General features: G+C 34.3%; 1 protein-coding gene across 2 annotated transcripts in view; it reads right to left on the reverse strand.

Moving 5' to 3' along the window:
- WDHD1 (WD repeat and HMG-box DNA binding protein 1) overlaps nt 1-26,009 on the reverse strand; it is a 55,490-nt gene that overhangs the window by 13,373 nt on the left and 16,108 nt on the right. For both annotated transcript variants that reach the window (XM_081509453.1, XM_081509451.1), the window contains exons 7-16: nt 25,214-25,309; nt 22,025-22,117; nt 21,118-21,224; nt 20,759-20,900; nt 16,776-16,986; nt 11,389-11,573; nt 9,889-10,073; nt 6,861-7,102; nt 4,315-4,452; nt 2,601-2,757 (exon numbers count right to left, since the gene is read on the reverse strand). In XM_081509453.1, the coding sequence (XP_081365579.1) occupies nt 2,601-2,757; nt 4,315-4,452; nt 6,861-7,102; nt 9,889-10,073; nt 11,389-11,573; nt 16,776-16,986; nt 20,759-20,900; nt 21,118-21,224; nt 22,025-22,117; nt 25,214-25,309 (1,556 nt within the window). The remainder of the gene's footprint in view (nt 1-2,600; nt 2,758-4,314; nt 4,453-6,860; nt 7,103-9,888; nt 10,074-11,388; nt 11,574-16,775; nt 16,987-20,758; nt 20,901-21,117; nt 21,225-22,024; nt 22,118-25,213; nt 25,310-26,009) is intronic.

A 26,009-nucleotide genomic window follows, 5' to 3' on the forward strand; every position in this document is an offset into this window, starting at 1 on the left:
AGAAACTGTGGCATAAATACTTGTCACAGGATCCATATTATAAAACAGATTACCCTAAGATAAAAAGGTGATAAAGTATATTCACTTTCATTCTTCAGTTTGGAAATACTTGGTACTATTGGTAGAAAGTGTCATATAAGAGAAAAAGATGATGAAATGTCCAATACAGGTTAAGTGTTTATTATTAGATATTAGTGAGAGTGAAGCAGAAGATGCACTATCATTATAAAAAGGTTATAATGTATATCTATCTGCTCTGCTATGCTTATGTGTTAATAGTTCAGTTGGCAAGGACTTTTCTGACTAGGTACGTAAGGCACTCATATATACCCATGAGGATGAGTACTTATGTAATTTATGAATTAAAAAATATTCATTCATCATAGTGATTTATCTACATAGAACACTTTTAATGTATGTACTCCAAATTATAAGAAAAACATAACTGCACACTCTAAGTACCATACACAAATTTTCTAATGCTCATGAAGGTATTTAAAAAACTAGTACCTTGTTCAATACTTACCAAAAGCCATCCCATTTATTTATAATACAGCCTTTTAATCAGGGCTTTAAGTCACGACTTTCTTGAAGGAAAATGCTAAGTAAAAATTAGGGCTTTGGGTTTAAATTTTTTTCGTAAATATCTTCTAATATTATCAAATATCCATTAGAGTAGTTAAAAAATCAATAAGTAGCAATACCCAGGAATATTTTTCAAACTACATAGTCCTCCCTTCCCTGTAAGATTTAAATACTCCTTTTTCTTCTTTTTGTGACTATACAATAAAAACAAACATGTTTTTAGAGTTCCAATTTTTTATCATAAATCTCATTTTCTTTATTCTTCCATTTTCATAATTTCATATAAATCAGTGGTTTTCACCACAGTATCAGGTGGCAATGTGAATACTTAGTGTCTGAAAATCTCTTGTAGCAATTCCATTATGCACCCATACACAAAACCATTTTAGTAGTGCAAAATCAAAGACAGAATATTTGCGTTCAGAAAGAACAAGTCCAACTACATAAATTTATAATGTACATTAACAAAATTAGGAGGAACATTGGGAATAATCTTAATTGCCTTAACACTCTTTTCTCTACAAAGTGACAGACTCTCTTGTTTAAAAACATTTTACAACTTTAATACTTTATTGATTTAGTCATAGTAAGCAATTATCATAAAGAAAAACTGATTAGGATTTTACTAATAGTTTAGAACCACATTTACATTAAAGAAGAGCACCAATTCACATTTTTTATCCTTTTCTTAACTTTAAAGACTTGAAGTAAAAAGATCTTTTCTCTGTTAGATATCTCTTTCGTGGAAGAAGAGGAAAAAACAAACTCAACTAACTGCTGCCTTGATGGGTTCTGCCTACAATGAATGAGTTTCCTAGAAACTGTGGCCAATTCAATTAAAGAATAAAATATGAACAAATAAAATCACAGTTTACCAAGGAACAAAATTATTTCAATTCCTTTTCAAGTAAGTCAAAAATTTGTTCTCTTATCTTAAACAGTTGAAAAATATCAACCTGGAGAAAACTGGGACCGATTTCCAGACTAAGTTTCCAAAAGTCAGTGAGTTCACTTGTCTTCTGTGTTGTAAGGGACTCTTTTCCGCATTGGAGGCGATTTACCTCTTTTAGAACATAGACTCAGGAGAAGATAATGATTTTACCAGCCAACCCTTCCAGGGAGCTGGCCTATTTATCTTCATGGGGCACAGAACATACAGTCAGTACTTTTAATATTTGTTTGTTAAATGAAAACAACTTGCAGAAAAAAGTTTTATGTCCAAGTGCATTAAAAAGAGGTAAATACTCAACACAATACTGAATAGAGACAATATGTACTGAGAATTCTACACTTGTAGTCAACGACTAAATTTCAACTAGCTCACTCCCTATAACAATGTTGTTGTTTAGTTACTGTTATATCTGACTCTTTTTCAATCCCATGGACTGTAGGCTCCTTTGTCCATGGGATTTCCCAGGCAAGAATACTGGAATAGGTTGTCATTTCCTTTCTAGTGGATCTTCCCTACCCAGGGATCAAACCCGAGTCTCCTGCATTACACACAGATTCTTTACCACTGAGCCACCTGGGAATTCCTTATAACAATAATTAAGTCAAAAACCTCAAAAAGTAACTAAATTACATACTCAATTCTAAATCAAAGTTTAAAATAAAAGGCTGTAAGAAAATACAAAATGCCATATTTACCCAGAAATCCCCTCTCTCTGGGGGAAATGATGCTAGTCACGCTAATAAACTTAGTTTTTTTTTTGGCTGAGTGGTATGGCTTGGCTTGCAGGATCTGAGCTCCCTGACCTAAGGTTGAACCTGTGCCCCCTGCACTGGGAGCTCGGAGTCTTAACCACTGACTACCAGGGAATTCCTTTAGTTTCTATTTTGTTCAATAAGCTCTAAGTCAAGCAATTGGTTGAAAACTTCATAGTGAATATAAAGAAATGCTTAATTTAGGGACTAGGGAAAACAAATAAATGAACTAAGTTGACAGGATAGGTACAATACAAAGAATTTCAAAGTACTTTTAAAAAGAGTCAACTAAGCATTTTCTAATAGCCCACCTCAGTTGCTGGGGATTTTCATGGATACCAACCACCCAGTAGTGATCAGATTTTCCTTTACAGTGTTCTCTTGTGTTACATACAGGAGTCCATGTATGACCAAGTCCTCTGTTAAGCATTCGAACAATGCCTTCTGAATCCACATAACATGGGGTACCTATATACCAACAGAAAAACAAGTCATCTGGATTCACAGCTATGTATTTGTTAAATAAATCTTTTTTCCAAAAACACACACCAATCACTTAACCTTCAATTCAAAACAAAAACAAACACCCCCTCCAAAAAAACCAAAAGGGCAAATAATCCAAGATTATTTCCCATAACATTTCATTAACCACAGAGTAAGACTTAACTGAAAAAAAAGGAAAAAAAATCTGCAAGTGATATGACTAAAATTTAAAGAGAGAAAAAAAAACCCCTGATGAATTCAGTGAAAACTATGCCACCTGCTGGAATACAGCAGTTTTTTTTTTAAAGCCAGTTTCAGGAAAGAAGTTAAAACTTGAATCTGATGATTCCTTAGTCAAGAGAGACTTGGAAAAATGAGCAGAACCTGATGTAAGGTGATGATATACAGAAATGTGTCTTTAGTATTCTTCCTCCCCCCCTCTCCTGGTCTTGTCACTGTTCTGTTCCCAACAGTTCCCCACTGCTCTGTTCCTAAACTTACCTAGGGAACATAAGCATCCCTGTTTCCCTACCTACTCTGCTCTCATTTCAGGAAATGCATGGTAAACTTCCCAATTATCCTTTTTTTTTATCTGAGACTTCACACCCCTCTTTCTAGCAGCTTCCTCAGGGTCTAGATCTGATAGGTAATTGGGAGAAAAAACAAACCAGTAAGAATGGAAGTTATTAATGGTCACATTATTAAAGCATAAGTGACTAATATCTCAATAGAAAACACATTCAGAAACGGTTGGATTTTTAAAAACAAACTGGAGTTTCCAATGATGAATCGCCAAGAATAGAAATATTTAAGCCAGAAGACAGGGTTAACAGGTGATTTAAAATAAGGCACTCCTTAGTGTCCTTCAAACATCTGTCATAACCCACTACTGAGTCTGCAACAGGACACTGTTCAGTAGAAATATATGAGCCACAAATACAATTTTTAATTTCTTAATGCCACATGAGAAAAGGGGGGGAAAAGTAAAGGCAATTTTAATAATATATTTTATTAAATCTAATATCCAACACTATCATTTTAACATGTAATCAAATAAAAGAATTACTGAAATTTTTTACACCCTTTTTTTCATACTAAGCCTTCCAAATTTGGAAAGTATTTTATAGTTATAGCACATCTCAGATAAGATTAGCCACTTTTCAAGTGCTCAGCAGCCACATTTGGCTGGTGGTTACTGTAGTGAATAATGCAGCAATAGAAAATTCCTGATTTTCATGTAGAATCTGCTAGAAAAGCCAAAACTTGAACAGGTACTTGTATCTCCTCTTTGCTAGCTAATAAACTTTCAGAAAAATTTATTTCCCTCTTAGTAAGTTTTCTAATCAGAAGAAGACATCTTGTACATAAAACAGTGGCTACCTTGCCCGGAAATCCTAGTTTTCAGTTCTGTTAACATACTAAAATAAAGAAATTTAAACATAAAATACAGACAAGTTATCTTTAAACAAATTAATTAGGAATAAAATAATGAAACAATTTTCTTCTTGAAAAATATCTTTAATATAAATAAATTTATCTTGCCTTCAGCTGAAAATCCAACCCATACAAGGTAGGATTTCCTTGTAAGAGGAAGAGGATCACCATGCAAAATTTGTTTTTTCTTTTTCCCTAGCTCTAGCAGTTGAACTCCAAGGCACTGATCCCCATCAAATCCGGTACCTAGTGAGAAAATGTAAATATATGTCAGGTATCAAAGGTTATTAATGCTAAATTATAGTTAAAATAATTAGTCTAAATTATTTTCTGTGAATTTATGTTATTTTGTGATAAATTCCTAGATTAATTAGCAGTACTTTTTATAGATAATCTATTTATCTGAGGCATCAATCAGGTATTAGAACAGTTCAGTTCAGTTCAGTCGCTCAGTCGTGTCCGACTCTTTGCAACCCCATGAATTGCAGCACGTCAGGCCTCTCTGTCCATCACCAACTCCCGGAGTCTACCCAAACCCATATTAGAACAGTATGTTACATAAACTAGAACTATTTACATAAAGTGGTAATGTATGTGGTAATTCTCAAGAATTGAGATTTATAAGTGGTAATTCTCAAGAATATAACTGTAAATACTCAAAAACTGGTAATTCTCAAGAATATAACTGTAAATACTCAAAAAGTATTTACAGAGAGCTTACTTTGTACCAGGTACTGAGGCTACAATGTAAACAACACAAAGTCAGTGTTCTCATGAAATTCATATTCAGGTAGGTGTCGGGAGCCGGGACAGGCATTACTGACAAAATGAAGGCACGGCCCTAACCCCCTCTCCTCATCCCGCAGGCACGGCCCCGGGATGAAGGAGTTAGATCTTGTGATTCTGACTTGTCCTTTCCTTCCTCTGGTTGAGTTGGCTGGAAAGAATGTTATAATCCATGAAGTTAACTATTGACATTTGTTCAAGGATCTTTACAAAGAATGCTCCAGGATGAGCACATAGGCTGCAGCTTGAGACCATGGGAAACATGGTTATCTGAAACCTGCCTGTAAGGGGAATGTTTATGGCAAAAGAAGTTTGCTGAGTTTAGGGGTTAGGAATAATTAATAATAGTTAGAAGCTAAAAGTTTAAGGTATGTTATAGTGTTGGCATATTTTACTATAGCTTATGGAAACTAGGTATTTTAGAGATACTAATAGCTAAAAGCCTTTTTAGGAGATGATGAGCTTAAGTTACTAGGGGACAGCAGGATTTAAAGAGATAAGAAATAAACTGAGGAATGTAATATACAGCCCAGAGACAAACTTGAGTTACAATGTCATCACAAGGACACTTAAAAGGGAACTCTGAAGGACAACAATGATTTATGGAGACAGTAAATATGGGTGAGGGGAAACTGAAGATGTCATACCTCTGACCTAATGCTTTTGTAAAAGTATAAAAGACAACCTGATGCTTAAAATAAACATGCAGCCCAGTGCTTTGAGCGAGAGACTGCATCATTTTCTCCGCCGACGCTGTCCATCCTGAGGTAACCCCTGGACCAGCTGGAGCAGGACTCCGGCAGGTAGGAGAGAAAAACTAATTTAAAAAAGAAAGAAAATACTAAGTGTCACCGTTGAGGATTAAAATACTAATGTGATACAGAGGGTCAGACTGAGTGGCTACTTTAGACTGGACAAAGGTGGCCTTTGGAAAAAGTGAAATTTAAACTGAGATGATTTGCAAGTTGGAGCTGGCCATCCAAATGGTAAGAGGAGGAGCACTATAGTAGATAGGGGACAGTTAATGAAAAGGGCCTAATGGAACAAACATGGTGATTTTGAATAACACAAAGAAGTCAGTAGGGCCAGAATCACTGACAAGAGAAAACATAGTAAGAGATGAGGCTGAAGAGGCAGGCAAAGGTCAGATCATGTAGGACTTTGCCACCTGAGACAGTAAGTTTGAGTTTTATTCTAAAGCAACAGCAAATCATCAGAGGAATCTGTGCAGAAGCAGAAGTGATTGGATTTATATTTTTAAAAAATTACCAGTAAGAACTGAGGATGAAAAGCTAGTTAGGAGGTTATTATAACACCTAAGAGACGATGTCTCATTTGGACTGAGGTTTTAGTGGAGATGTGGAATGTGTTGTGTGCACTGACATGACTTTGCTGACACAAGTGATGCTAGGGGTGTGAGGGAACAGAAGAATCAAAGATAACTCTTACATTTCTGCCTTGAGTAGCTAGATTGGTAGTACGCAGTTTATCAAGATCAAAAAACGAAGAAGCAAGTTCGGAGGGGAAAAAAACCCAGAGACTTTACTGTGACCAAGTTAAGTTTGAGGTGTATATCAAAACTCTACATACAGATTTCAAGTCGGTAATTGGATATGTAAGTCTGGAGATACAAGAAGGGAGTAGGGTTGATGATATTAACTTACAAGTCATGAACACACAGATGTACTAAAGCCATGGGTCTTAATGAGATAACCCAGGGTAGTTTCTCAAACTGTATTTTTTGACTTGTGAGTCATAAAATCAATCCAGATCAGTAACCTATTAAAACCAGTCTTAGCACAATGATGGGTACTGAAGACAGAATATGAAGAATACAAAAGAATATAAAATACTAGAAAAAAATCTACCTCTGTGATAAACAATGACAAGCTGTTCTCCATGTCCAGCCATTGACACAACAGGCCCAGGGAGACTGAAGACCTCTTTTTGAACACCGCCAATGGTAAACAAGCGAAGAAGCAAGGAGCTAGTGGCAGCAGCCGCCCATCCCTGACCAAGACATATGGCTTCAATATCTTCATTCAGAGGCATGTCTACTATCCACTCTTTGCTTGAATCCCAAGAACTTAAGTGCAGACAGTGAAGCTTGCTAAAAATTAAAACAAGACAAAAACAATCAAACTTTCACATTTGATATTATATATATATAAAACTAATCATTATACTCAAACAAAATCAAGTAACAAAACAAAGTCAAACAGTTTATTTTTCTGTTATAACAAATAGAACAAAATCAAGTAGTTTTATTTTTGATAAACTAACAATAATAAAATAAAATAGTTTATTTTTCTATTATACACAAATAATACAAAAGGGCTTTAAGAAAGTAATTATGAAATATCCTTAAAATGTACTATGTTAAAACTATTAACAGTCATGTTATTAAAGAATATTTAAAGATACAGGAAATTACTCACAACATGTCAAATGGAAAAAAACCCAAGATAAAATCAGCAGAACATGATCCAAGGTTACACACACACACAAAAATCATGACTATATTTTTAAAAAGAAAGGAAGCATCAAAACGATCAACAAGAGTCCTCTCACTGCCAAAGACAAAAACAAAACCTTTAATATGGGAGAATAAAGAGAAAAAGGAAAAAAATTAAATATAATCGCACCAGCGAGATTACCAACCACTGCTAACAATTTGATTTGTGCTTCCAGTCTTTTTACTTTTGTATCTATATATACATGTAAGTTGTTATGAAACTTAAGCTTCAGAATGTAGATGTCATAGTATTTAGAATGAGAGGCAATACTGATTTCCTGAATAGTAATTTTAAATTCAAATTTAAAATAAAGGGGGATGGTAATTATTCCCTGGCAGTCCAGTGGTTAAGACCCTTTGCTTTCACTGCCAAGGGTGTGGGTTCAATCTCAGATCAAGGAACTAAGATGCCACAAGCCACGTGCGCACAGCCAAAAAAAATTAACCTAAATAAATCAGAAAAAGACAAAATACCATATGATATCACTTATATGTGGAATCTAAAATATGACAGAAATAAGGTGAGGGGTCACTCAGTCATGTCCGACTCTGTGACTCCATGGACTGTAGCCCAACAGGCTCCTCTGTCCATAGAATTCTCCAGACAAGAATACTGGAGTGGGAAGCCCCGACAGAAATGAACATATCTACGAAACAGAAACAGACTCACAGACATAGAGAACAGACTTGTGATTGCCAAGTGGGGGAGTGGGGAAAGGATAGGGAGTTTGGAATTAGCAGATGCAAACTAATGTATATATAGGATGGGTAAACAAGTTCCTACTATATAGCAGAGGGAACTATATTCAATATCCAGTGATAAACTATAATGGAAAATAATATATATGTACAACTGAATCACTGCTATACAGCAGAAATTAATGCAGCATTGTAATCAACTATACTTCAATAAAATATTAAAAAATTAAAAACAAAATAAAAGGATAATATTATCTAAGACTGTGAAATAATATATCTAGGAAAACAAATAGAAGAACAATCATCAATCAGGAAATCATAACAATCCTAACAATCTAAAATCAAAATTGCACATGGAGCCAAGGGTGAAGGAAGAACTGCAGGGGGAGCAGGGGGAATGGACTGCAAGTCTGGGGTTAGCAGATGCAAATTAGTATATATATAGGACTGGATGAACAATGAGGCCCAAATGAATAGCACAGGGAACTATATTCAATATTCTATGATAAACCATAATGGAAAAGAATATAAAAAAGAATACATATGTAACTGAATCACTTTGCTATACAGCAGAAACTAACATAATATTGTAAAACAACTACATTTCAATTAAAAAAAACTGCACATGGAAATAAATGTTCTAATTATGTAAGATATTCTGAGTTAGACACTGAGTCAACAGTGATTTATTTTTGTAAACTGATTTAATTCAAAAATAAAGTACTGAGTTGATTTTACATTACATAAATTAGGAAACCAATTAAAATATTAAAATGACCCAATCTGGTATTTCTCAGGCTTTAATGCATACTCTTCCACCTGAGGATCTTGTTAAAATGCAGATTCTGACTCAGAAGGTATGGAGTTGGGTCTGTAATTCTACGTTTTCAACATCCTCCCAGGTGACCATGTCCGTAGTTTGTGAACCATACATTGAGCAGCAAGGAGCTAATGTATCCAGTCAGAAGGATCTTAACACCTGGGAGTTAGTAAAATCTATGATCAAATGTATAATAAGCACCATGATCAGCTGAAAAAATTAAGAGGAGAGGGCAAGCTGGCTGAAATAACAAAGCTGAATAAAATGCTTTCTTCTTTTAAAAAAATACAGGTTCTGCATCCATTGCTTTTCCAACTTAATTTTCTTGTCTCCATGTCTACCTACCTACCCTACCTACCTACTAACATATCTAAGAAGTCTAAAGTATATTAAGTCAAAAAGTCAAAATGACAAATAGTACTTATAAAATTTTTCAGTGTGTTCCCTCCTCCCTTTTTTAAAAGAGAAGTCGCAAATCTAATCTACAGTGACAAAACCCAGATCAGCAGTTGTCCAAGGCTGGAATTAGATTAACTGTTAATTGTTAAAAGTAGTTATATTTGAGAGAAGAATTCTTCAGGCAATTTTCATTTTCTAAAAATTTTGTACTACTTAAACTTGCTTGTTTACAATTAATATGTATATTACTCTTATGAAAAAAGGGGACAATCAGGAAAAATCAGACATATGTTCTGAGGTATTATAGGTGTACTGTATTTGTACTAAACTTTTCTTTCTGAAATTCCATACTACAAAAGATTTGTAATTTTGGTTTTTGTCTTACAACTTTATGTACTAAATCTCAATATTTGAATCTAACAGTTCAACAGTAATGAAGTTCTCCTAAAACTCTTGAATTTACCTTGCTAGTTCATCAGTGCTTTCACATGCCAACAAAACAGCTTCATGGGAAAGATCTGCTACTGTGTAATTCAAAGCATTTGATAAGTGTGTTGCATGGTGTATAGAGGTATCATGGAATTCCACATCTATGGCATTGTCTTGCTCATCATTATAGCAGCGAATAATTCCAATAGAGTTCCACACCTACAAACAAGTTAAGGTTAAATACAAGTGAGAAAGATTAAAGTTCTTAGAATCAGCAGGCTAAAATACTACAAATTGACAAATAATGTAGTCTGTATGAGGGATTAAGTTATGGAAGCAACCACTTTCAGGTAACAGTAGTTACTTGAGCATCAGAGCAACAATTACTAATTATTCTTTTCCTCATGAGAAGGTATATACATACTTATTTATTAGCAAATGTAGTTACTTACTTAATATTTTTTAAAGTATATTACTTTCATAAAAAATATTTTACAATTGGCTTTTGAACAGTTGAACCATTAAATTCCTCAAAAGAAACGTTTCAAAAGTTTATTTATTTACAAATATGGATATAAATGACTGCATACTTTTTTGGCCCAACCAACTGGTTTATAGTCATGGCATAAATATATACGTTGTAAGGCAGCATAAATTAATACCATTTGAAAACCTGTATTCCACTCATGTACACTACTGGCTCCCACTAAGCCCTAGTGTTTCCTTTATTCCACCACAAATATAACTATTAATATAAAGTATTTGACAATATTAGAAAAATTAAGATCTATCACTTGATGATTACTGATGAGACAATAAAAAGTTTTTCTTCTTAAATAAAACATCACCTTTAATATTCACCTATAAATTTATGCCAGGACCATACCAATTCAAAAAGGACAACTGTCAAAATCCTCAGTGGAAAAACTCAAGCAGTCAACAAATAAAAATATTAAACTTTTTTAGCTCTTAAATCTAAGACAAAAAGTTAATGTAGTTGTTTATCCATAAATATATATTGAATGCCTACTGTGCCATACCTTGTTCTAAGTAAACAAAACAGAAAAATCTCTATACTTGTGGAGCAAAAATTCTAGTGGCATGAGTAAAAGGGGCAGACAGTTTTTTTACAGTACTTATCACCTTCTGATACTATACTTTCTAAAAAACACCTTCTAACTAGTCTTTTAGAATCAGTACAATCTTCTATATAAAACTAACATGAGAAATAAAAGTTGGAAGCATAGTCAAGAGATACTGCAAGATATATAGTCACATTTACTTATGCTCATTATATGTCATTTTGTGAAGCAGAATTTTATTTAACCCAGTTTTCAAAAATTAGGTTGAAATAAGATTAAAACTTAGTTAACCATAAAATAAATCAACCACAAAATTATAAGCAACCAAAGTGCTCCAGGTCAGTTAATGAAGGTTTTTAAAAACTTTTTACCAAACAAAATTAACTATAATGAGATAAAATGTTAAAGTGAGATAAAACTACTTTAAAGTTACATGTAGACCCACGGCTTACCATGAATCTGTGAGTGAGATGCAAGGGTGTGGAACCTGACTGGAATGGCTTTTGGCGGGGAGTTGGCATAGGACCATCATAAAACGGCCTCTGGGATGTTGCACCTGGTAGATTGTGAATGCTGCCTCCCTGACCATCTTCCTCTTCTTTGAAAAGACTAGAACCAATTTTTAGCATTGTAACATCTAGAAAACAAAGGATTATAATTAGAGAATCGTAAATACCAGCTATCTTGAAAAAGTATTATGAAATCTACTAACCTTGTCCAATCATATTTAATAATACTAACATGCTATTTGCCTCTTTCACTGTGTTAATATCTGTGGTAATAGTTCAAACGTCAGAGGGTTAAACTGTTGGTACCTTAGCATGAAGTAAGTCAGTGGCACCAATCTGTATTAGCAGTCAATGTATCGTTAACCAACTGCAGTAAAAATAGTAAAAATATTAACTTTATTAAATTTTGAGTTTTGCATAGACTTTTAAAAAATGTTCTCTGTGTTAAAATGGGAAATGGGTATACAGAGTTGGGATGAGTGTCTGAAAAAAAACCATTTGTTGAGCTGTAAGCTGAACTAATTTTTTCACGTAACAGCATTTTTACCTGAAAGAATGCCAGATAAACTACAGTTATACCAACTCAGGAATGTGGTAAACGTCTTTTTAAAAATGAAGTGAGCTGGTCATTTAAGAAAAATAACTGACAGAATTTGTGGTTAATGATAAAATTTGAGCTTTCAAGTGAAAATCAGAATAATGAAAAACCTGTACCTGCCACCATGAACTTGACTGCTCTGTAATATTTAAAAACTTCTGATGAGATTGGTGATGATACTAACAAATATTCTGGATAACATGTCAGTATCAAGAAGGTCTGCAAAGCTCAATAAACCAGCATTTTCCAAATTACCAATGCATATGTGACAGAATCAAACATGGTAAAAGATCCACTCAAAGCTCAAGTTAGACCAATGGATTTTAACATAAGAGAGTTGAAAAGTTCACCAGAAAGTTTTCAGATTCCACATTGTAAGTAATCTTTAAGAAACAATCATTTGCTGCATTTTGGTAAAGCATCAAAGAGGAATATCTGTAGTTATTTCAACAGACTATTAAAAATACTTCTCCCTTTTTAAACAATGTATTGTGTGAGGCTAAATTTTCTTCACTTACTTCAAATAAAACTAATGTATAGCAGTATACTGAGTCTTGAGGCACGTGAGGGAATTCAGCTGTCTTCTATGATAAGATTTGCAAACGGGTAAAGTAATACCACTTTTCTAACTAGTTGTTTTATTTTCATAAAAAGCATTATTTATGTTTACATATAATGAGTTTGTTGTTAAAGTGAATATTTTTAAAATTTTTCAGTTTTAATTTCTAACATAGTAAATAACAATAAACATAACTCGGCAAACAATTTTCTTTGGGATCCTCAAAAAGTTTAAGAATGTAATGAGTTCCTGAGACCAAACATCTGAGGAGTGCTATACTATAAATCCTACATGCTTTAAATGTAGCACAATTTACCATGAACACTGGCATTTTACTTGGTAATGTTCAAATGTGTTAATTTTAGCATGTAAATTGTAATAATCATTTATTTAAAGGTTTTCAATTATAATCTCAATATCCTAAACAGATAAAACTATTCAGGTCACCTATTTCTTGAGTTAGCTTGGCAGTTTGTGCCTGTCAAAAGAGTTTGTCCATTTCTGGCTTCCCTGGTGGCTCCGTGGTAAAGAATTTGCTTGCCGATGCAGGAGAAACACGTTCAATCCCTGATCTGGCAAGATCCCACATGCTGCAGGGCAACTAAGCCTATGTACCACAACTATTGAGCCTGTGCTCTAGAGCCCAGGAACTGCAGCTACTGAGCCCACATGCCTCTGCTACTGAAGCCTGCATACCCTACAGCCCATGTTCCACAACAAGAGAAGCCACTACAATGAGAAGCCCTCAAGGCAGAGAATAGCCCCCACTCACCACAACTAAAGAAAAGCCCTCTCAGCAACAAAGACTCAGCATAGCCAAAATCAGGTAAATTAAAAAAAAAAAAGAATCTTCCCATTTCACCTAAGATGTTGAATTTATAAGCACAAAGTTATTCATAATATTCAGTTATTACACATTTGTTATTAACAGCAGTGCTATCTTAGAGAAATATAATGTGAGCTACAAATGTAATTTAAGATTTTCTAGCAGCCATATTTTAAATAGTAAAAAGATACAGGTGTAATTAATTTTAATAACATACTGTATTTAAAATATAATTTCAACAAGTACTCAATGTAAAAAATGGCCAAATATTTTACATTCTCTTTTTTGTTCTGTCTTCAAAATCCTGTCACATTTAATAATCACAACATATCTCAATTTGAATTAGCCACATTTTCAGTGCTCAATAGCCACAAGGGGCTAGGGGCCATCATATTGGATAGTGAAGGTCTATGGGATACATGATGATGATACTCCTTCATTACTTATATCAATCATCTGCGTCATCTTTCTTTCTTGATCAATCAGGATAGAGATTTATCAGTTTTATTGACCTTTTCAAAGAATTAGTTTTTGGTTTAATGCTAGCAAAGTAATGCTCAAAATCCTTCAAGCTAGGCTTGAACAGTATGTGAACTGAGAACTTGCAGATGTATAAACTGGATTTAGAAAAGTCAGAGGAACCAGAGATCAAACTGCCAATATCTGCTGGATCATACAAAAAGCAAGAGAATTCCGAAAAATCTACTTCTGCTTCACTGAGTATGCTAAAGCCTTTGACTGTGTGGATCACAACCAACTTTGGAAAATTCTTAAGAGATGGGAGTACCAGACCACCTTAACTCTCTCCTGAGAAACCTGTATGTGGGTCAAGAAGCAACAGTTAGAACCAGACACGGAACAATGGACTGGTTCCAAATTGGGAAAGGAGTATGTCAAGGCTGTATTTTGTTACTCTGCTTATTTAACTTATATACAGAGTACATCATGTGAAACACTGGACTGGAAGAAGCACAAGCTGGAATCAAGATGGCTGGGAGAAATAGCAATAACATGAGACATACAGATGACACCATCCTTATGGCAGCAAGTGAAGTGGAACTAAAGAGCCTCCTGAGGAGAAAGAAAAAACTGGCTTAAAACTCAACATTCAAAAAACTAAGATCATGGCATCTGGTCCCATCACTTCATGGCTACTAGGAGGACAAGAAGTGGAGGAACAGTGATAGATTTTATTTTCTTGGGCCCCAAAATCACTGCCGACAGTGACTACAGCCACAAAATTAAAAGAGAAAAGCTTCTTGGAAGAAAAGCTATGACAAACCTAGACAGTATATTAAAAAGCAGAGACATTACTTTGCTGACAAAGGTGCGTATAGTCAAAGCTATGGTTTTTCCAGTAGTCATGTACAGATGTGTGAGCTGGACCATAAAGAAAGCTGAGTGCCGAAGAATTGATGCTTTCAAATTTTGGTTCTGGAGAAGACTCATGACAGTCCCTTGGATAGCAAGGAAATCAAACCAGATAATCCTAAAGGAAGTCAACACTGAATATTTATTGGAAGGACTATTGCTGAAGCTGAAGCTCCAATACCGTGGCCACCTGATGTGAACAGCCAACTCATTGGAAAAGATCATGATGCTGGGAAAGATTGAAGGCAGGAGGAGAAGAGGGCAACAGAGAATGAGATGGTTGGATGGCATCATTGACTCAATGGACATGAGTTTGAGCAAACTCCAGGAGATAGTGAAGGACAAGGAAGCCTGGTATGCTGCAGTCCATGAGGTTGCAAAGAGTTGGGCACAACTTAGTGGCTGAACAACAACAAATACCTTTTGGTTGTCAATTTCATTGACTTCTACTCTTTAAAAAATATTTAACAGCTTTATTGAGATATAACTGACATACCATATAACTGACCCATTTAAAGTGAACAATTTCATGGTTTTTGGTATATTCACAGAAATGTGCAACTATCAGCACAATTTTAAAACGTTTTCATCACCTCAAAATGAAACCCTGTACCTCTTAGCTATCACTCTCTATTTCACTATTCATCGTTATGCAACCACTAATTCACTTTGTTTCCACAGATTTCTCTGTTCTGAACACTTTATATGAATGGAATGATATAATTCATTGTGATTGGCTTTATGATTGGCTTCTTTCACTTAGTATAAAGTTTCCAAGGTTTATCTATGTTGTAGCCTGCTCTTTATTATTTCCTTCCTTCTGCTTGCTTGGGATTTAATTTCCTCTTTTCCTAGATTGCTAAAGCAGAAGCTTTAGATCACTGTTTTAATTGTTTTTCTTAGGATGAAATCTTTTTCAACATATGCATTTAATAGTATAGCAACATTTTACCAATTCAATCATCAGTTCAGTTCAGTTGTTCAGTCGTATCTGACTCTTTGTGACCCCATGGACTGCAGCACACCAGGCCCCCTGACCATCACCAACTCCCAGAATTTATTCAAACTCATGTCCACTGAGTTGGTGATGCCATCCAACCATCTCATCCTCTGTTGTCCCCTTCTCCTCCTGACTTCAACCTTTTCCAGCATCAGGATCTTTTCAAATGAGTCAGTTCTTCACATCAGGTGGCGAAAGTATTGGTTTCAGCTTCAGCATCAGTTCTTCCAATGAATATTCAAGACTGATTTCCTTTAGGATGGACTGGTTGGATCTCCCTGCAGTCCAAGGGACTCTCAAGAGTCTTCTCCAACACCACAGTTCAAAAGCATCAATTCTTCGGTGCTCAGCTTTCTTTATAGTCCAACTCTCACATCCATACATGACTACTGGAAAAACCATAGCTTCGACTAGACAGACCTTTGTTGGCAAAGTAATGTCTCTGCTTTTTAATATGCCGTCTGGTTGGTCACAGCTTTTCTTCCAAGGAGCAAGCGTCTTTCAATTTTATAGCTGCAGTCACCATCTGCAGTGATTTTGGAGCGCCCCCCACCAAAAGTCTCTCACTGTTTCCATTGTTTCCCCATCTATTTGCCATGAAGTGATGGGACCAGATGCCATGATCTTAGTTTTCTGAATGTTGAGCTTTAAGCCAACTTTTTCACTCTCCTCTTTCACTTTCATCAAGAGGCTCTTTAGTTCGTCTTCACTTTCTGCCATAAGGGTGGTATCATCTGCATATCTGAGGTTATTGATATTTCTCATGGCAATCTTGATTGCAGTTTGTGCTTCATCCAGTCCAGCATTTCTCATGATGCACTCTGCATATAAGTTAAATAAACAGGGTGACAATATACAGCCTTTGATGTACTCCTTACTTACCAACTCAATACTGACTTTGAATAATAGTTTTAATAAAAAATGGAACATATTGATCAACAGGATGGATTATCACATTCACAAAGTCAACTCATACCAACTGAGTTTTCATCATCTTCGAGGATGTGACTTCGCTGTCTAGGACGACCTGAAGCCAGCATAAGGTAATCATCATCTTCCTCATCATTTACAATCCTTTTTGAAAAAGAGTGGGTTTTGACTGCATTGTCATTCAGACAGTCACCGACATTACTTGTATCACCTCCATCAAAAACATCATTATAATCCTTTTCTACTCTGCTAGACACCTTGAACAAATTAATACAAATAAGAAAGTATTAGTGAACTATTTAGACAAACACAATTACTTAAAAGGCAACCTTTTAACATGTACCTATAAAGTCTACTGAGTAAGCAAATACCTTGGTAAAAATAATTAGCAAATATATTTATGGACTGTAATTTACATTATGAAAGACCTAGTCCTTACTTTAAATGCCTTATAGTCTATAGATAAGGTAGAAGTATAAGACAGACATGTAAAGAAATACATGTGTATATCCAAATATAAAGCAAGATTTTATTCCTCACAATCATTATCCAGAAAAGAAGTCACCTATGAGTCCTTACAAAGTCTCTCACTATAAGATATTCTCTCATGTATTTTCTTTTTGAACAAGATACTGCTTAGGTAAGATGTTTAAATGATCTCAGTTAAAGCTTGTTCTGGGGATATTTTTGGAAATTTTTTGATGCTTATGGAAGTAAACAGAACCAACAGAAAAACAAAAGTGGCAATTAAATTCAACATTAATCATTGATTCCTAGGAATATGAATATATTGCAAGTACTGAATGTCACTGTAAAAAATTTTTGAAATCACTTTAAAAAGTGAGCAGTAAGCAGTTACGTTGTAAAGATCACAATTATTAATACAGAATGAATCAAAACCATACAATGTTAAGTCAAAGGAAAAACTTATAGCTGGGAAGAAAAGTCTAGTAAGAATACCATTAATGGACTTAAAAGGGACTATATCACAAATCTGTTAGGTGGAAATGCATATAAATTGTGTTCTGGAAAGTTGACATTTAAAAAATGAGAGAACAGGAAAAATATCCTAAGTTCATATGACTGAATAATTAAATAACTAAATGCTAAAAGAAGATATTTAACTATTTTATCCATAGTCCTAAATGTTGACATACTCAAGTTGGTAAAAAATTTGCTTTTAACTTTGTTATCAAAAATGAGGATTTTAATCTTTTCCTTATGGAGAGGGCCACTCAGTGCTACAGGTGTTGTAACAGAAATATGTACTGTGAGGAACAAAAGCAAAAAAGAGAGAGAAGACAACTCTAAATAGAAGGGCTAAGGTTTTATAAGAAGTGACAAACTAAATTTTTTTAATTTTTCTAAAATTCTTTAAAATTTTATTGAAGTACAGTTGATTTACAGTGTTAATTTCAGCTAATTGAGTTATACATATGTGTATTCTTTTTCATATTCTTTTCCATTATGGTTTATCACAGGTTTCCTGTGCTACACAATAGGACCTTGTTGAACTAAAAATTATTTCTCAATTTACTTTTTGTTTTTATCAATGTTATACATACATATAGTCAGTGTTACAGGTTTAATACAAAAATAAAAACAGATGATGGATTTGTTCACTATCTTGATTATAGTTATGGTTTAAAAATTTACCTAATCATACATTTCAAGTATGTGCAGTTTACTTTGTATCAACTGTACTTCAATAAAGCTATTTAGGAAAAAATAAGCTACAAGGATATGCTGCACAACACAGGGAACATAGCCAATATTTTATAATAACTATAAATGGAATACATCCTTTAAAAATTGGGAATCACTGTATTATATACCTGTAACTTACATAATATTGTACGTCAACTATACTTCAAAAAAAAAATTCTTGTCTCTGTTTTGGTCTTTTTCCCTACACAGATTCCCCCAAAGACCTTCCAATCTCCTGCTTGAAAAGCGTTAAGACTGGCTGACAATGCTCTGGGAGCCAAGTATGAAAAATGAGCTGGAAATTTGAATGTTGAAGTATATACACTTTCATTTATTCTTTTTCAGTACAGTATTTCCCCTTCACCCAACACCACTCAGTTGTACCCAGCGTAACCTTACTTAGAGAACAAATCTCCCACTTTCTGCCAGAATGTACACAGGGGTGAGGGAGGACAATTACCTAGCTGTGCTCACTGCTGCTGAGACTGGAGGGATCTATTTGCTTATTAAATCAACCCTCCTGTTTTCAGCTCCACTTTTACGTACCTAGGGCTACCAAATTCTGAATTTTGGGGACTAAGCCAAGCAAGCTAAATGGCAACTCTGCTGACCCCCATTGCAGTCTTAGAAATCAGCTTTTTGAGAAGTTCAAACTAGTTTCTAATTGTCCTTCTATTTTCCAACTTCCACATTTTTTATATTTTTACTATCATCATTTCAACTATCTCCTTTATGAGATCATGTACTTAAAAAAATTGTCAGGATTTCCCTGGTGGTCCAGTGGTTAAGAATTGGATTGGGTCCCAACACTTCATGGCAAATAGATGGGGAAACAGTGGAAACAGTGGCTGACTTTATTTTTCTGGGCTCCAAAATCACTGCAGATGGTGATTGCAGCCATAAAATTAAAAGACGCTTACTCCTTGGAAGGAAAGTTATTACAGCATATTAAAAAGCAGAGACAATACTTCGCCAACAAAGGTCCGTCTAGTCAAGGCTATGGTTTTTCCAGTGGTCATGTATGGATGTGAGAGTTGAACTATAAAGAAAGCTGAGCAACAAAGAATTGATGCTTTTGAACTGTGGTGTTGGAAAAGACTCTTGAGAGTCCCTTGCACTGCAAGATCCAACCAGTTCATTCTAAAGGAGATCGGTCCTGGGTGTTCATTGGAAGGACTGATGATGTTGAAGCTGGAACTCCAATACTTTGGCCACCTCATGCGAAGTGTTGACTCATTGGAAAAGACCCTGATGCTGGGAAAGATTGAGGGCCGGCGAAGAAGGGGACAACAGAGGATGAGATGGTTGGATGGCATTACCGACTCAATGGACATGGGTTTGGGTGGACTCTGGGAGTTGGTGATGGACAGGGAGGCCTGGCGTGCTGCGGTTCATGGGGTCGCAAAGAGTCACACACGACTGAGTGACTGAACTGAACTGAACTGATTGGGTTCAATTGGGTTGGGTTGGGTTCGACTGCGGATTGGGTTTGACTCCTGTTCTGGGAAGATCCCACATGCCATGGGGCAACTAAGCCAGAAATCCGTAACTACTGAGCCTGTGCACCTAGAGCCTGTGCTCCGCAGCAGGAGAAGCCACCACAATGAGAAGCCCATGTACCACAGTTGGAGAGTAGCCCCACTCGCTGCAACTAGAGAAAGCAGAAATGACCCAGCATAGCCAAAGATAAATAAATAAATATAAGAAAATAAAATTTAGTAGTTTTAGTAGGGCTTTCAGGTATCAGGTATTTGAGCATACATAAAATAAGTGTATTAAGTCTGAGATCTTCAACTAAAAATCTAAACCAAGACTTGAAATATGAATATATTTGCCACGTGGGAAATAACAAACAAAACAAGGAGATATAAAACAAGGCAGAATGTTTAAAGCAGTTCAGACAGGCTAGGGAGATAAGCATAAAAGGTACATGGCTAGCTCTGAGAGTTAAGGCTAATTCAGGACAGAAAAACTTTAGGTTAAACTAAAAATTACAGCTATTAACTCTAATTTTCATCTGTAAAACATTTAACTAAAAATTCCTAGAACACAAGAATACTAAAGCAGTCTTTCACAAAGGCATTTCTTGGAGAATCATGGAATATTAATGGACATTGTATGGAAGGAAAAACATTCCTTAGGAAAATATATTTGTGAAACATTAGGATAAAACAAGTTTAAACAGTTCTGTGATAGAGCATTACTGAACATCTAATAACCTAAATTATAATTTTCAAAGAAAGTAACCTAGTTTGCAGTATTTCCCAAATTCACATGACCACAGAAAGACTGAAGAAACTGTCCGACCCTATTACTTATTACCTTACTGTTTGACATCTTTCCATTGGGGTCACAAACATTCTCCAGGAGTCCCAGATTTCCTTCTGCATCAGTATAAGCTATTTGACCACAAGTAGGATGCCATGACAGGCCACAAATTGCATAACCTTTCTCATGTTTCACCCTAAAAATTAAAATGTAAGCTCTTAAAACCTTGTCAAGAAAAATATAAGCTATCCATTTCTGTAGGTAAATTTTATGTAGCAAAGTTTTAATAAACGTATCTATTAGTGTGCATTTTAACAATCTAATGATCACAAATTTGAAATGTTTAATAATAAAACAAACAAAAATCTAATAGAAATAAGCAAAAAAGAGACTAAAGATTTATTGAATCATACCTTTCAATGCAATTTTTGGTTTCCACGTTCCAAATTATAATTAAACCATTAATACTCCCTGCAGCTAAATACTGTCCACAAGGAGACCAGGTTACTATATTCAGTGTCTAGTAAAGAAAAATAATTAATAAGTAACTATTTTATATAACTTGAAACTAAAAAACTCATTTTATTACCAAATTCAAAATTTTATAATCCTTATTATATCCAATTTTTATTTAAATCTGATACACAAATGGCAAGACAAAAGTTTGCTTATTTTTTAATGTTCTTTTCCAGTAATATTTAACAAAATAATAGCAGCTATTAGTTTGTTTATCATCAGAAAATTACACTAGCACAATTTTAAAAATAGAGTCTAAGAAATGCTTTTATCCTGGAGAGACAACACAAGTTATCCTCTTAGCAGTCAAGATGAAGAACCAGGAAGTGAAGTGAGTCATACTAAGAAGCATAACTGCTGACCTACTGGGCCTCTGTTTCCTAACTGCAAAATGGGTATAATGAGAGAAAAAGGGGTGAGGGTGACAGAGAGAGAGAGACACAGACTAACAACCTTTCCTGTTCTAAAATTTCAGAGTCTGATAAACAAGTCTCAATGAAATTCACTTAACAATAAATGCTTACTACTAATAATGTGCGAGTTACCTATTCTAATACTACGCTAGGCATTTGACTTCTTACAAATTAAAAGATTTTCTTATCAAATTTCACAAAGGAGAATGGTCAAACAGGACCTAACAAAGACTTATCTACTGTCCAATTATTGGCTAAATGAAGAAAGGCTGAGGGGCGGAAGATGAAGTTATTCTCCATGTCCAACAATATTTAACTGTAATTGTATTAAAGCAAAGTATGCAGTAAATATTCCCATTAGCCTCTTGAAAGTATCACTTACAAAACCTACCTGAGAGATGAAATTATCTGAAAGATCAAACTGGTTACTCCAAGTTTCTCTTCTATATAGCTTAACAGATTTTTCCACAGGAATTGCCAGTAACTATTAGGAAAGATAAATGATTTAAATAAAAGTTTACATTAGGTTTAAAGAGGAAAAAAAGCAGAAAATTCATCCAAATAAGAGTAAAGCTATATTTTAATTGGCAAGTAACCAAACTCAGGTTACTTAAAATTCTAATAAGCAAAGAATGGGTGATGATCACTCAACTGCTTGTACTGAAAAACAAAGTACTTATAATTACTCATATTTTTAATACCATTTCTTAAAGCATATAAGCACCTTGGATCTAGAAATTCATCTTGGACTTTCCTGGTGGTCCAGTGATTAAGACTCTGTGCTCCCACTGCAGGGGGCTCAAGTTTAACCCTTGGTCCTAGTTTCACATGCCACAACGTGTGGCCAAACAAAAATTTTTTTTTAAATTCATCTCATTTGCTGGAAGGAGAGAAGAGAGCCACAATACTTTGAGTATCTTAGGAAAAGAAAACTTAATCTTACTACGTATTCTTCCAAAGAAAAGATTAGTAGAAAATGACATATTCTTTTCACACTTACCAAAAATTGTATTATTTGTTTTTAAAATTTTAATGCTTCATAAGTGAAGAGAAATACATACCAGATTTCTCAACTATCATTTTAATGCTGAATGTACTAATAAAAGTTTACATGACACAAAAGGGTATACATTGAAAAGTAAGTCTCTCTAATCCCTGAATCCTATTTCTACTTCCCAAAAGCAAAGAACTTAAGTACAGACTATACAAGAATGCATTATGCATACATATACAAATAGAAACAATAAACAGTAGCATTCTATCTACTATCTATATCTACAGCTCTATAGCCTGATGTTTTTAGTATTTCTAAAGATTGATTATTCCCCGTGAAGACAACAGATATACCTCATTCTAACAGTTGCAGGGTATTCCACTCCCAGGAATAAACACCACAATTTAACTAGTTCTCTATTAAAGAACATTTAGGATGTTTACAATCTTTTACTACTACAAATAATGATAAACCATTTTTGCCATACATGATACATAGTGCAAATATATGTATACAATATATGCCTAGAACTAGTTTTATTGGTCATGCATTCCAATAAAAACTGCCACATCCTCTTCCAGTTTATATCAACCCTTTGAAGTTTGAGCATCATAAAAATGAAAAACAGATGATCATGTTTCAATTTGTATTTCTTTCAGTATGAAAGCAAGTGTTCGTTGCTCAGTCCTGTCCAACTCTTTGCAACCCCATGGACTGTAGCCCACCAGGCTTCTCTGTTTGTAGAATTTTCCAGGCATGAATACTGGAGTGTGTCACCATTCCCTTCTCCAGGAGATCTTCCAACCCAGGGATCAAACCCAGGTCTCCTGCGTTGCAGACAGATTCTTTACCGTCTGAGCTACTAGGGAAGTCCTTAGTATGAAAGGCTGCATGTATTCTCATATGTAAAAGCCATTTGTGTATCTTTTTCTATACGCTGTCTGCTAATGTCCTTGTTCATCTTTTTATTGGGATCTTATTCACTTATAAGAACTCTCTATCAAAGAAATTAACTCTATCATATTATTTCAAGCTCTCAGTTTACATTTGTCCTTTGCCACTGAAATATTACCGAACTTATAAATTTTTTCTCAAAATTTTCACATACACAGAGAATTTGAAAAACAATACAGCAAATATCTATATAATGAGATTCACCATGTGATAGGAAGGCCCCAAGATGGTTCTCAGTAGTTCTCATCTCCTGGTATTTATGCCTTTTGCCAGTACCTTTATTAAATCTCCTTTTCTTCACCTTTATAATATACTAAATTTCCACATATGCTTTATCTACCTCTCTGTTTAATAGATATCTGTCTATGCTTGAGTAAGCAGCAAACTTTTAATTTCCATAGCACATTATGTGTTATATTTGATTTAACTAGATTTCACCACTTTTCTTTTTCAAAATTTTTAGTTTTCCATATGGCTTTAGAATAAGTTCTTTGGTCCCCCTAAACATCTTACTGATATTTTATATTGAACATTTTCAAGACTATAAATAACTTAGGGAATAACTGATATATTAATATCAAAAATTCATTTCAAATAATGGAATATATTTTTTAATGTACTTTTCTAAATATTTTCATTTGCAACAACATGAATAAATCAGGAGGTATTATGCTTAGTGAAGTAAGTCAGAAAAAGGTAAATACTATATGTTATTACTTACATTTGGAATCTAAAAAATAAAATAAGTAAATAAAATGAATAAATAAAACAGAAACAAACTCACAGATAAAAAGAACAAATTAGGGTTACCACTGAGAAGAGAGGAGAGGCGAAGTACAAAAGAGGGGCTAGAGATTAAAACGTACAAACTATATTGTATAAAATAAATAAGCTTATAAGGATATATTGCACAAGGGATGCAGACAATATTTTATGTAACTTTAAATGGAATACAATCTACAAAAATTCTGAATCACTATGTTGTACATCTGACACTAATGTAACATTGTAAATCACCTATTCCTCAATAAACAAATAACTTAGAAAAAAGAATGGGATAAATTTTTTTCTAAAGTTTTCTTTTACTCTTCTGGGTAGCATGTTTCTCTTTATTTGGCTCTTACACATTTTTTGGAGTTTACTCCAAGTTATTTTATCTTTTCCCATCATATTTTCTAAATGGCTCCTGTTTGTATACAGGACTGTTCCAGGTTTCATATATTAATTTTGCTTCTGACTACCTGACTGAATTTTCGTATCAGTAATATTTTTCCCTCAGTTGATTTTCTTGGGATACAAGCACTCTCCTCTTCTTTCAAATGTCTCATATCCTTCCATTGTCTAACTGTATCAGCAAGTACCCCCAAACTGTTAAACACTAGTAGTAAAAGTTGACATAACAAGACTGTTTCCACACTGTTTTATTTAGAAAAATAAAGGGAAAAAAAATAGAAAAAAAGACAAAAGTTGAAATGTTTCTTAAAACTTTTCAATAATAATTAATTGGCTTTGAGCGCTAAAATTTATAGAATAAATGAAATAGTTACAATTAAAAAAACTATTTTACACTCAAAGACAACAAGGACTGAAACATATAAATAAAACAAAGGTTGAAAAATAAGAGTCACTCACCTTCCCACTTTTTGGCTGCCAAGCAAGTCTGCAGATTGATTTTGCATTTACCACATCATTGCATTTTTGTAGCAGTGGCCAACTAATAGGACATGTCTGATTTAAAAAGAAAAACAAAAACAGGAAAATCCAAGTCTTCTGACTGAAAAATAATCATTTTAAATAAATAAAAATGAAAAATAAAATGCAAAATAAAAATTTATTTCCCTTTATGAAAATTCTCCCAAAAGTTGAGCAGCACTAAATACATTTAATAAGTGGTTTCTTCAAACTGATATATCGCTCAGAAAAAGGCAACTTAATTCACTTTAACCTAATTATAATACAGTATTTGATTTACCTAAGTTCCTTTAAGCTTTTCAGAATTATAAAGAGCACAAGTCTTAAATAATTAACTCAATAAGAGTATTTCCTATGTAGAATAAGTAAACAATATACTCACTGAATAAACACAAACAAAAAACCCCTAGTACATTAAAATCTTAAAGTAACTATGAAAAGAAACTTGAGAGATCTACTGTAAAATGTCAAGCTCTCAAAGTCAATTCTTTTAAACAGTTCAAACATAAGGGAAGGGACTGTGGCTATGAGCTGAAGCGTATCTGTGGGGGATGTTTTTCTCATCAGCCACATCATCCCCACAAATGCCAAGCCTTCTCTGATTGCCTCAGGAAGAATTAATTGTTCCTTCTGCTAGCCCAGAAAGCACTTTCTTCATAACTCTTTTAAAACTACTATCAGGCTGTGTTAGAATAAATTGTGTGACTCTCCAAATCAAGTGTGGCCCATGCCTTAT

Source organism: Giraffa tippelskirchi, chromosome 7 (genome assembly GCF_054371585.1).
Source record: "Giraffa tippelskirchi isolate mGirTip1 chromosome 7, T2T-mGirTip1v1.2.pri, whole genome shotgun sequence".
Taxonomy (NCBI): domain Eukaryota; kingdom Metazoa; phylum Chordata; class Mammalia; order Artiodactyla; family Giraffidae; genus Giraffa; species Giraffa tippelskirchi.